Genomic DNA, 13958 nt, shown 5'->3' with positions numbered 1-13958 from the left:
ACGGACAATCTGACTAGTATCAGCAGGTGTCCATGTTAGGGAAAAGCCACCAACATCCTGTCTGGAATAACATATGGTTGAATACTGTACATGTTGCTGGCATAACATAGACAGGAATTATTGCATCTGTCTTTTCCATAAGCCAGTGCTATTGTTTTGATATACATAGCATATTTCATAATCCCCAGTGCCGTAAGCCTTAAATTGATTTTTAAAATTGCATGTGCAGTATCAGTGTGACATGGTATTACTTCAGGATCTCCAAACATCTAACAAAATAGTGTGCAACACAGCAAAAGAATAATGTGTTATCACTAAGAAATAAGGCATATTTTAAGTTGTCTGAAATAAAATCTTGTGCTTTTTACACTGTTTCAATGGATCGACTTGGCCTGCTACTGCCTGAATTTGCTAATTTTACTGGCCTGCTCCAAACTCCACTTTTTTTACGGCTGTTTGCGGAAGAGGTGAAATTAGGGATAAGGATAATAGCTTTGTTATGTTACTGAAGTTGCTGGATAATGATTATTGAGAGGAACAGAGCATAGTACCCAAGTGCATTAGGTTTAAAATGGTAGTTTATTGTTTATTTTAATTAGATATAGAGTACCCAGTGCTTAAGGTGGGAACTAGAAATGCCAAAAATATATACATATGTAAATTAATGTGCATGGACACATTGTACCAAATTTAATGGTCACTATTTAACAATAAGGTGTTTGTGTGTGTGTGTGTGTGTAAGTCTCTCCGTTTTAAGGCTCTCTTATTTTAAAGCACATTACTCTTTTCCATTGTCCTATTTATTCTTCTCCATCCAAATGAAGGCATTAAAAAAAACATCAGAGTGAAAGATGGCAAGGGACAGAGGGTGGGTCTGTGCACAGAGGTCATCTGAAATGTGTGTGGGTGCTTCCCTTTTATACCATAATAATTCAACCGGCTCCTGGAATGCATCAGAATAGTGAGAACCCGAAAATAAGCCACTCCATTAATTCTAGCTGTTCTAAGCAGGGAGGGGCTTCTATACGGTGAACATTCTTAGTTTAAGTTCTAAACAGGGCTGGGTTCTTATAGGGTGAGCATTCTTAGCTTGAATTCTCTAAACAGGGTGGGGTTTCCTTTAGGATGAACATTCTTAACATAAACCTCTCACTGTGTAACAGCAGAAGATACTATAGGAATAAAATGGATTTTTAAAAAATGATTCTGATTACTCCTTGAGCTTTGTGATAGCTCATGACAATGTAATATCCAATAGTGAGTTTACAATTTTGTCCTTAAAAGTATAAAGACTTCTAGAAGCAAAACAATATTTTGGGGGCACTGTTCATATTAAAGGCAAACTTATTTATAAAAATAAATTAAATACTATCTTAATTTTTTGACATTCTGCTCAACTGTGACTTTGCCATAAGACCAGAGTATATGACAATGTATTGTTGCACTGCCTCAGGAGAAGCCAGTTTCCTCACTGCTCCTGAGAACAAGTAACTTGTACCTGGTCGATGTCTGGTGCAGTGACCATTCCCCAGCATGCTGGTGCAGCTCCCCAGCCCAGTGTGTTCTGGGAGGAGGAGGTGAAGCCAAGGCCCCCACCCAACCCTGCCCTGTTCTGCCCTCTCCGAACCACCCGTCTGAAGAGGACACATAGTAGCCCTACTTCCCCACCATGCTACCCATGATGCGAGGCACACAAATGACCCTTAGGAGGAATAATGAAAACTGAGGAAAAGTGCTAACTACCAAATGTTACATGTATTTGCTGTGTACCTGTTCCCCCATAAATACTACAACTGCTCCCGACTTTAACAATTGCTCAGCACCCTCTTAAGATCATACTTTATGCCTCAAAATCAATCCATTGCATAATATTCCCCTGATGTACAAAACTGCCGTTTGAAAATGCCTAATATCTGCTTTTCTTTTAAAAGGGAAGACACAGACACAGTATTTTCGAAGAACTGATCATACTGGCAATAAAGTTGATAGCAATATTCTTTTTTAATATTAAGAACAAGGGGAAAGGAACACAAGCCAAAATTGGGAAAGAACAGGTTAAAGAATATTTAGATAAGTTAGATGTATTCAAGTCAGTAGGACCTGAAGAAATTCATCCTAGGATACTTAAGGAACTATCTGAATCAATCTAGGAACTGTTAGCAATGATTTTTGAGATCTCATGGAGTGTGGGGGAGGTCCCAGAGGACTGGAGAAGAGAAAACATAATACCTGTCTTTAAAAAGGGGAGCTAGGGGCACATCTACACTTCCATTAAACACCCGTAGTAGCCTGACTCAGGCTCACAGGGCTCAGACTGCTGGGCTATAAAACCGCAGCATAGATGTCTGGGCTTGGGCTGGAGCCCATGCTCTGGAACCCTGCAAGAGGGAAGGGTCCCAGAGCCCAGGTCCCAGGCCAAGCCCTGACATTGACACTGCTATTTTACAGTTCTGTAGCCTGAGCTCCATGAGCCTGAGTTGGCTGACATGGGCCAGACACAGATGTTTAATTGCAGTGTAGACATACCCTAAGAGGGCCCAGTGAATTACAGACCAGTCAGCCTAACTTCAATACCTGGCAAGATACTGGAACAAATTATTAATCAATTTGTAAGCACCTAGAGGATAATAGGGTTATAAGAAATAGCTAGCACAGATTTATCAAGAACAAATCATGCCAAACCAACCCTGGTCATGCGGCCGGCAGCCAAATCCCTGGGCACGGGGCTGGCAGCCATGGCCAGGAGCGGAGCCCCAGGAGCAGGGCTGGCACCCAAGACCCCAGGCATGGGGCCGGCAGCCAGGGTAGGGGCTGGGGCCAGGAGTGGAGCTGGATGGCACCCCCTTCTTGCCCCCCGTGCCCCTCCAAATGTTCCTCTGCTCCACCCTACCGGGGGCATGCCCCACTGATTGGGGATCTCTGGGTTAGATATTCAGAAAACCTTTTTAACTCTAAGGGTAATTAAGCTCTGTAACAGGCTTCTAAGGGAGGTTGTGGAATCCCCATCATTGAAGGTTTTTATGAACAGCTTGGACAAACATCTGCCAGGGATGGTCTAGGTTTACTAGGTCCTGCCTCACTTCAAGCAGCTGGACTTGATGACCTCTCGGGGTCCCTTCCACTTGTACATTTCTCCTTGACCTCAATGGAAGAAGGATCAGGTCTGATATCTCTGTAAACTACAGAATTTGGAGTTTTTAGTTCTAGCATATACCAGCTCAATGATCTCCAAATACATTTGGGACACATTTTAAAAATCTAATCTTCCTACGTTGTTGAGTTTCAGTATCTCCATTCATTTATCCTATACGACCAATCTGTTTAAATTGCTGTTATAACAAAAGCTATCTTCACCACTATTAGTCTGTTTACCCCCAACAGTCAAAATGTCATCACTAAAACGTGAATCTATGGCACAGCTATTTTAGAACCTCTTTCTAAAGTATTCTTTTTTTTTTCCATTCTAAATATAAGTACATTCATAAATAAGTGTGGCTGCCTCATGGCTGTCATTCTGACCCATGGTGTGTGGGTGGAGGATTTTTTCAGACAGTATAAGAAAACTATCTTGTTTATAAGATACTGTATGTCTAGACACCTTGACATGTTGAAACTAGTCTCTCTTACACACGCTGCCAAGATGACATTGTCAGGGAGACTCAATTTCACTCATAATCACGTGTGAGGCTTTTTTTTTTTTTGTAAATGTTTCTCATCCCTAAGTATAAAAAGCAAATTAACTTTGAAAGAAGCAAAAATGCATAGTCACTGCCCTCTTTTCAGTAACTGGCTTCAAATAGGACTGGAGACTTGTGCTATGTTTAAGAGTTTTGGCCACAACCTAGTTTAGAATATTCTGTTTATAATTCTCAAGTCTCTAATATTTTTTTATGGGAAGACCCGTTACAAAAAAGCTTGTCATGATTCTACTAAAGTCATTACAACAAGTATGTTATATTTTTTAAGTTTCCTTTTAAGTTTTATAAAATGATGTTGGCCTTTATGACTATTTGCCTCCAGATTAAGAGACTAATGGACAAATTTTCAGTTGGTCTTCCTACTTATGCCTGCACAATTTGTGAAGACATCCGATTACACGCACCAACCCTGAACACTCATGCTCACAATCAGGAACCGCACACACAATATGAGAATTTTTGTGCAAAAAGTTATTTTGTATGAACGTGACAAGTGAAAATTAATTTAAGCTCTTCAGCCAGTCAATAAATCGTACAGTATCCTATTTTTTATCCCCCTCCCCCCCGCCCCGGCACTATCACACACACTGGAATGATCGTTCAGGCAAGGTCTATGAATCCTTGCTCGTTCCCTTCTCTCTCTCTGCAAGAATCAAAGCCTCACTGGCTTTGTCAGTGCCTCTCCTGATTGTAAGAACTAAATGTAACCGATCAGAGAACAGAAACGATATAATGCAAGTTATAACCAATTTCAACAGCTAACCAAAACATGAATTTCAAATATTGAGTATCAAATACCTACATTGAAATGTCTGTGATCTATCTACAGAGTTAAAAAACAAACTTACAAAATAAACCAAGTAAATTCAAATAGTGCTTATGTTTGAGGAAATCAGTCTTTTTGCAAACTTTCTGTGAGCAGGAAAATATGATATAACTTGTCAAGCGCTGCATCCTCACTGCTCCCCACTCCCCCCAGAGCCTCCCGAACACCTGCAAAACAGCTGGTTGCTACGGGCAGGAGGTACGGGAGGAAGGGGGGAGTTGCTGTTCCACAAGGCTGCCGGGGGGCGGGAGGCACTGGGGATGGTGGTGCAGGGGAGCTGATAGGGGGTTGCCAGCGCAATCCTGGTTCCAAGCCTGCATGGCCAAACAACATTATAAGGAAACATTGCGCAACTATAAATGAGTATGTTCTCTAATAGGTCAGGGCCGTAACAATGAAACAACATTAACCGGGATGATGTTAAGTGAGGCGTTCCTGTACAGCTGGTAGAAAAAATGGAACAAGAGTCTCATAATAAATTTCTAAACCTCTTCTGTTTCACAGTGTTTGAAATGGACCTAGTTGTTTGTTTTTTGCAAGTTTCCACAACATTTTTATCATCAATTCTTTAAAATCAAAATCATGTTAAAAATAATGAACATTTTCATTTACTGAAAATATTTTTCTGCAAATAAAAGTGTTCAGTAACAATTTAAAATACAATTTTGACAAAAAAAATTAAATAAAAAATCAGTACAAATATTGCAGAAATGTTACCAAAATTTCAGCTTTTTTAAAGCTTATTTTTCATCAGAAAAACTTTGCGTGCAAAAAATTTCAGCCAGTTCTACTGACGACACAGCTTCTGCAGAAGCCATGATCCCACTGGCTGGCTGCCTGGTGCTTGCGTGTTAGAAAGTCTCCTTGGGGAAGGTGCAGGTGTGGCTCTGAAATCAAGGCTTTTTCTGTCAGTGTTATCTTAGATATCCACACAATTACTGACCATCTCTTGAAGGGACCATGGTGTGGAGGTTGGCTGCATTTTGAGACTTCCCCCTTCCACTCCCAAATGTATGCAGAGCCCAGATCCCAGGGAGCTCCACATTCCAAGGATCATATGAAAGGGAACACATGCCATGGAGGTGGCATTCCCATCTTCCTGTACTTCCCATCCCAGAAACTACCAGTCTGGATCTTCTCTGCCCACCAGAGCAAAAAGAATGATTGGGTCCCACCTTATTTAGGTTGTCATAATTTCTTTGACCCTCATACTAATCTTTACTTTACCTGACCATCCAGGGAGACAGCGACAGTAACCAGTGGTTGGATGACAGCCATCTGCATGGCTGCAGTCACAGCGTTCAGCACAGTCCATTCCATATGTGCCATCCTGTCAGAACAAAAAACATAGCTGAAACCATGAGAGCTAAAAAAGAGAGCTAGAGGAGAACAAGTTCTGATCAGTCCTCTCTCAAGCAGCAACGATCTTCCTTTTTTATACTTTAATCAGCTTAATTAAGGTAAAACACCTTTCTGGCTTTCAATAAATCAAAGTCTGTGGTTTTATTCTTTTATTGCCAGGGGTAAGAAAAAAAAGTTAATTAAATGCTTTTGACAGATCCCAGACAGACAACTCTTTTTGCAAAACAGTTATTGCAAGGTTAACAGCGGCACTGCAGCTTCCTTGCACTGTCCCTCTAATGGCCCTCAAACCTGACCTGAAACCTGGAGAGACCTTGAAGGAGGGAGTAATTCAGTTTCCATCCCGACTCAGTCTTTGACCTCTCTATTAAGATTGCCAAGAAGGATGCCACTTAGTGCCAGACTTTTATAATGAACTCAGTAGAAAGTAGAAGTATGGAAGTACAACTTTTAGTGTGCTGTGACACTAGGAGTGAATTTTACATATACGTGTTTTATAAACAAGCACAAACAGCCTCACTTTCTTTTTATTAAAATTCCCTTCTTTTGCATTACAGTAAATGCAACCTGACAAGGGGAAGGATGCTTACTGTTCACAAAAGGAAATGGGACAATTATGTAATATTATTTTTTAGTGTGGTAGCATTTCTGTGGACCGATGGAAAGCTGGTGTATGATGGATTTGACATAAGGGGTCAAATTCTCCTCTAAGTTTCCCCAATGCAATTCAGATGACTTTCATTGGATTTTGGAATCCCAATTCTAACTGCATTTAGTTTCTGTTAAGTAGGAGAAGGTAAACTGATTTTAGAGACAATTCCCCATCAAGCCAACCCAGGAAACTGCACCAAGGAAAACCACTAGGTTCAACCTCCCAGAAGAAAGAAAAGTTTAGCAGTAATGTGCAACTACAGAAAAGGGGGTTGGAACCAAAATGAAATATAAGGCAGAATAGGTAGTATAATCACACTTATGTGCCTGGCACCACCTGCATAAAAGAAAACAAGAAAAGAAAAACACACTGCACCATTTAAAAAGCTAGTACAGTAGGATAATTTAAATACCAAAGCTAAACATATGGTCATAATAACATCAAAACTTGAAATGCAGCCTAAATCAAGTTTCATCTGCTGTTTCCCGATGTTCATGCCTACATTTGAAAAGAGTTCCACAGGATTTGGCCATTTAACTACCAGTCTTTCAATTCCAAAACAGAACAACACTGCCCTGCACATGACTCAAGAATAAGCAGTGTCTTACTTATCTCAATAATCCATTTTAATGTAAGGGAGAAGAAGAGATTAAGGAAAGTACTTTCTTCGCATATAATCAGATTTGAGAAGAAAGAAAATCCTCAAATATATTCTGGAAAGGGGGTAATTTGTAATAAGACATAGCAGAAATAAGACTGCAAACTCACTTACTTTTGAGTACTAATATGAGCTGTAATTTTAGTAAAAAGATGTGTCCTATGCTCACTGGAATGACCAGCCTAAGTATACAGCCTGAAATGGTGGCTGAAATAATAAAAGATTTTTTTCCCCAGATCACACTGGACAGGAAAACTAATGAGGTCTAGATTGAAGTTTAATAACTGTTGGAGATATGGGCAAAAAAAAAACCAAAACATTATGTCATATGCACTTCCTCTGATCTATGGTTTTTGGGAGAAAGTATTAGTCAGGAGGATCAATTTAATAATGAATGTGTATATTAAAGTGGACCCAAATAACTAATTTACTTTCTTGTTGGTAAAAACATCTCTCACATAATAAAAGTAGAGGGGAAATATTTATGGATGGAAACTCTAATGGATAAATGATGTGTATTTCATAATATTAGTTTGTTAATTTTCAGTGGTGTATTCAACACAGTCCCTGTTTTGAAGATTTTATAATTTAAACAGCAGGCTTAGAGAAGATGATCTAAGTGTAAGTGCAAAACCTTGTCTCTCTCTTCAACAGAAGTCCAATAAAAGATATTACCTCACACACTTTATCTCTCTATACTTAGAGATAAGACATACGCAGAGACTTACATTCAAATTAGTTTTTTTGTTTATTCTCATGTTATGGAATTTTGAGATGGAAAAAGCATTTGATAAAGGTTAGTATTTGTAGGTGTCATTTTGCTGAAAATAGTGGACTGCTGTGGATTAGCAGCCTCGAAAGAGCAGCTTTCTCCTAAGGAGACAATACTGGAAGGTGCTAATGCAAGCCAATGCAAGTTGAGGGCATTCAGCATCTTGCAGAATCAGATAGACAAGGTTGTTTTAAAGAAATCTGATCCTGTTTTCTAGGAGCTTAATTCATATTTTTGTTGGAAGCATTGTATGTGCTTATATTGTTAGTACCCTATCAGTTTTCTGTTTGTACAGAATGTGTTTTCATTTTACTATAAGTTATATTATATGGTTACTTTGTGGAGAAAATTAATTAAAAGCAAAACAGTAGCCCCAAAATTTAACTCCTGATTGCTCCAAGAGCTGCATAATCCGGACCCAATGAAGTAGCGTAGGTTCGGCTGTCAGACACGTTGTAATCCAGCTGCTCACACTGCCATGTCATTGAAAATAATGGAACTAAGCAAAACACATAGATGTGGAAGTGGCGGGGTGGGGAATTTACAGGGGTCATGTGAAATTCAAATAATTCATCTGTAACTGAATTAACCCAAAGCTTCTCTTTATCTATAACTCCAGAAGAGAGTCGTCTTCACAAAACGTTTTATTTTCATTGGAAGACAAGATTTCATTGGAAACAACTTTTGGATGAATTTTTTTCATTCTGAAATGTATTTGAAACAAAAAAAAGCAGAGAAAAAACAATTCTTTAAAAAAGATTTCAATGTTTTCATTCTGAAATTGTGAATTTCCCCCACCACGTCAATATCTGATGGTTTCCCATTTGCCAGTAGTAACATCTTAGCACTTAATGTCAAATGTGAAAGTGTTACTTTCCCTCTGAAATTAACACTTTCAAAGACAAAGTAACACTTGCACTTTTAACTCTTAACCCTTAAAATTGAAAGTGTTACTTTTAAAAGTGAAACATAATTTATTTAGCTCCCATTTTTTTGCTCTTTCCCAGCTGAAAAAACTGGGGAACAGTGAGAAAGGTCAATAGGGAACTACTTTCCCACATTTTATACATTGCCTGTGAGAAAACTGAAATTTCCCAATGGGAAAATTTCAAAAAGGGGATTTTCCTACTAAAATGTTCCTGGGGAAAATCTCAGTTTTCTAGCCCACCCTAGAAAAACAATTGTACCAGAGGGAGAGTCTGTAGAAGAAAAAGAGAGAAGAGACAAACATTTGCAGGTCTCTGGAAGCAAATAAAGAAGAGATGGAGATAGAATTGGGGAAGCATAAGGGTGTGGGTCAACAGGCTGGAAGAAATTAAATGTAGTAAAGCTTAATCAAGAGACCACCACCTTTACTAGGCATTCTCCTGTCTGAAGTGTCTGACTCACAGTACCCCCAAAGATCTTGAGTAAAACTTTGTTCTATCTTAATTATAAAGTTTCCTCAGTTAAAACCCGGATTTTTTTGTGGTTCCCTGAGAGGTTGCTTAAATATTTGAAATAGCAGACAAAGCCCTGAAGCAGAGGAAGACAAGTTACTACAACAAAAGATTATGTACATCTGGTTGAAGAAGGAGAGAGAAAGATTTTCATTTTGGTTTTATTTTCACGCTGGAAGACAAACTAACCTAGATAAACACATTCTTATATTCAGAGTAATTTTTGTTAATTAGAGGTTATATTTTTTTGTTTACATGCTCATTTTGAAATATCGTAATTGAAATAGTTTGGGTGACTCCTGATTTACTGTAACTAAGAGCAGAATTTGGCTCTAACTAAGCTTTTAAACAAGTTCTGAAACAGTCAGTGAAACATCTAGAGTCAAATTTTCAATATGAAGGCACAAAAAAGTATTGTACATTCATATATGCAGCTGAGGAGCCCCATTGTACTCAGTAGAAATACTCTCAGTTGGAAGTTTTGCAGGATTAGACCACTTATAACAGAACCCCTATAGCTCATCATTGAGTGAATTTTAATTACCTGGCAAGTGAGTTCACATTTTTCCCCTCTCCAACCTGGAGCACAGGTACAGGTTCCATCCAGAGCATTGCAAGCTCCTCCATTAAGGCACTGGCAAGTTAAATTACAGCCAAGACCCCATGTGCCACTGGGACAGTTTATTGAACAATCCACACCATGCCAACCTGCCACAACAAAAATGAAGTGTCATATTAAACAAGAACATGTTTCTCTTCCGTTGCTGGGAGGTTCCTCTTCTGGAATCTCTCAGTGATGCACAGCAGCAAGGATGACCATGTAGCCTATGAGAGAGTATTAGTCCTCCCAGCTGAGTTCTGCTCAAGTTCAAACAGAGGTGTCCTTGTGCACCTGTAACAGCTGTGCACAGCACACATTATAGATGGGTGTCAACATATGAAAGCAATTAATAGTACATTTGAAGGGAAAATAGAACACCTTGAGAATGCTCACTGAAATGCACTAAACTATTTTGAATTTTGCAAGGGACAGCATAAAAAAAGAATTTATTCCTTAGAAAATAGGGTCAGTTCTTCTTAAAAATAAAGTTACTCATATAGCTACTTCTTTAGTAGTTTTTCTGATGGGCTCTTTGCAGACTACATTCAATGCAGACAGAGCTATGGTGCAGGCATAACAGTGGTCTTGGCAGAAGAAACCAAGGTTAAAAAAAATAGATCAGTGAAAAAGTCATTATGTGAAGTGGGTTTTTCCAAAGACAGATATGAGATACTTCAGGAGATTCCCCACTTCCTTCTGAATATTTAAAAATAACCCCAGTACAAATTAGAAGATGTCTATAAAATGATGCTTCAAATAGTGATTAAGTCAGAAAAATGACTCAGGAAGTACACACTGAAGTAAGCAGAAAAGCAGAAAGCTTTTAAAAACATGCTACTATACATCTATTGGATATAGCAGCCAAGTAGTCATATGCTATCATCGACAGTGACACAAGTTACGTTTCTATTTCTATACTCTGTTTACAGTAAGCGAGGGTAAAAATAACTGTACTGAATCTAATCAATAAGCTATTCACAACACGTGTTGTCATGAATCTGCCTTGTGCTCTCGATTTCTTACTGCAGAACTTATGGCTTAATTCAGGAAAAAATATTTGTTGCAAATATTGCATTGTAATAATTAAAATATGGAAACACATTTTCCCACAATACTTTTCTCAGGATTTGTGTTCTATCCCTTCACTCCCTACATTGCCTCCTGTAATACAAGCATCATTAAAGTAAACAATTCCATGAAGAATCATAAAAAATTTGGAATGTTTCTAGTACGTCATATTCCCCAATCTCTCTCTGACCCACCCCCCACAAATCTGTCCCACTCCCCCCTTCACAGACTCACTGTCTTGCTCCCTGCTCCATCACCAGGGCTGGGCAAGAACATGGTTGTTAATGAAAAAATGTAGAGGAATTTGGGGGAAATAATATGTGTAATTACATGGAATATTTGAAAATGGAGGGTAAAATCCTGGTCCCACTGAAATCAATGGGATTTCACCCAGAGTTCTTCAGAAATACCATAAAGGGCTAACACATTGCAAGAGGGGTAGATATGATCCTCACCTTATTTAGCAGTTGTGTCAAACACTATTTTTCCTGTGACAAGTATCTGTTTAATACTTAGTAAAACAACTAAATCAGTTATTTTTTCATCTTAGTATTAATTATGTTGGGTAAAATTCTACCTTCTGTTCAATTCTCATGAGGCCCAAGCAAATGACCTTTGGGCAGGGGTCTGAGGAAAGCAATACTTCTCCTCCCAATCCAGCCATGTGGCAAAGAGCAGCTGCAAGTCCAAATCTGCCCACTGCCACTATTACAGCACATAGATTACAACAGTAGCTTGGATGCCAGCACACCTGCTACATGGAGGATTTAGGCCTACGAATGAATCCCTGGAGCGGCAAATCAACCAGTCACTTCCCTGCTGATTCTGCCACACCTCCAAGACCCTTTCCTGTGCTTCTAAGAAGAGAAGCACTTTAGATGAGAGCTCCATGGCACATACGAGGCGCAGGATCCCCCTGCTCAGCATTCTGTGGCCTGTCTATTTCCCCTGACCAATCCAGGAGCACAGCCAAGATGGTTATCCTGCTTTTAAGGTTTTCTCCACCTGCAGATGTTGGGGGACAACCTCAGGCTCTCTGTGTGTAAGAAAATACCCTTACATGTGCCTTCACCTTGAATATTCCTTTGGACAGGAACTACATGGAGACATGAGGCAGGGCAGCAGAACCTTGTATGGGAGAGGGGAAAAGGAGTTCTTTTCATGCTCCTTTCTATCTGCAGAACACATGGCTGGAGAATTTGCAGACAGTCTGAATCCCTGCCGTATACAGGCAAGGTCACTCCAACATCTGCTGTGAGAGAAGGTGAGCTGGGGAGCGCAGGTGGTACATGGAAGATTTGACAGGGAGAAAGTGCCAAGCAAAGTAGAGGGTTATGAAAGAAAGTGGGATGGATGATACTGATGGAGGCAGAGCCAGCTGAGTGGGGATAAAGTGGGGGTGCTGAGGAATGAAGGAGCAGTACCTCGCACTAATGATGGTGAGGCTGAGAAGGGGAGTAGGGTAAGTGTTGGGACTGGGTCAGAGAATGATTGGAGAACACAGGATTGAGCTGGAAAGGTGTGGGGGAGCCAAAGGGGAGATGATGATTTTGGGGGTATAGATAGTGGTGTTGAACGGGCAGGAAGAATATCAGGTGTCCATGGTGGGATGGAGGCTGCAGTGACCTGGAGCTTGTTCAGATTCATGCTGATTTGGAGTGGAAGTAGAAAAGAAGTATACAGTCAAGTAGGGCTGCTGACAAATAACACACTCACAAGGAAACCTACAGCAACTTATGCTCAGCAGCTCCAGAGAAGAGAGCAGCATCCAAGCTTGGGGTGGGTACTAGTGATCCGCCCCTCCCCGCATCCACAACTCCAGTGTGACCTGCACAGAGAGCAATGTGAAGGGTATGTGGATACAAAGCAGAATAGTGGTGGCAAAGGCAAGCTGCCCACAATTGTCTCTGAGAAGATATTTTTTGGTTTGTCACCTTTCTGAGCAGTGGAGGGAGCCAGCATTGTTATGGAGTTAGTGCCTGGCTCTTTTTTAGTTTAAGTTTGTGTTTATTTCTTCTTCTCTATTTCAGAAGCTCATTTTGATGTGTATAAATAACGTATACTGATGACTGATTACAAAGATGGGAGACTAATTTGTTAGGCACTCTGACCTGCTTTGCAGGTACAAGAACCATCCACCGGAGAACAGACGGCTTGATTTTTGCAGTTGCACACAGCAGAACAGTTTACTCCATAGGTTCCCAGAGGGCAAGGAGTAGCACAATCAGAATCCTAAAACATACACAAATATATTAAAAAATTATTTGACAAAACATCAATGACAGTTCAAACAATAAAATATCACCAGCACTTTCTCTAATCCTAGATTTAACTGACTGTCAACCCCTTTCTGAGAGACTGACTGTTGTATAAGAAAATGTGCAGACCATGTCACATTCTAGGCTGTCATCAGGTCAGCCTGGGTTTACAGGAAAGCATTAAGCAAGGCTCTTAATACTCTTTAAATCTACAATAAGTATTTGTTTTACATTAGTTGATGTGGGAGAGCATGTCACATACCTGCCAGCACTTGGGTAACCCAATATTCAGTACTACTGTACAAAGAAGCAATTTACAAAAGCAGAGTGTAATGTAAAATGGTAATGTAATAGAAAACAATTTGGACATACACAATATTCCAAAAAATATCATTTGATTAAAGTGCTTTTTCTACTATACACAGTATTACTGATAGAAGAAAAGAAGTACCATAATACGTCTTCAAGGTTACATTTTTAGTATCATCAAATTTCTGTATAAGAACAAACATCTGTGAGAACCACTGAAATCAGGTATCATGATTTGTAGAAATAACTGTATTTACTGTAGATTTTTACTATAAAATAGTTACTTAAATCCACAGATTAGTGCTGCAACAGTCA

At 39.6% G+C, this 13958-nt stretch overlaps 1 protein-coding gene across 2 annotated transcripts in view; it reads right to left on the bottom strand.

Moving 5' to 3' along the window:
- The window catches only part of MEGF10 (multiple EGF like domains 10), a 155840-nt gene that overhangs the window by 31094 nt on the left and 110788 nt on the right, over positions 1-13958 (bottom strand). For both annotated transcript variants that reach the window (XM_043547395.1, XM_007060851.3), the window contains 3 exons: positions 13188-13308; positions 9952-10115; positions 5752-5854 (listed from right to left, as the gene is read on the bottom strand). In XM_043547395.1, the coding sequence (XP_043403330.1) occupies positions 5752-5854; positions 9952-10115; positions 13188-13308 (388 nt within the window). The remainder of the gene's footprint in view (positions 1-5751; positions 5855-9951; positions 10116-13187; positions 13309-13958) is intronic.

The sequence above is a fragment of the Chelonia mydas genome, chromosome 5 (genome assembly GCF_015237465.2).
Source record: "Chelonia mydas isolate rCheMyd1 chromosome 5, rCheMyd1.pri.v2, whole genome shotgun sequence".
Lineage (NCBI taxonomy): Eukaryota > Metazoa > Chordata > Testudines > Cheloniidae > Chelonia > Chelonia mydas.
Note: the sequence above shows the minus strand (reverse complement) of the source record. Positions and strands in the feature narration are given on the sequence as shown.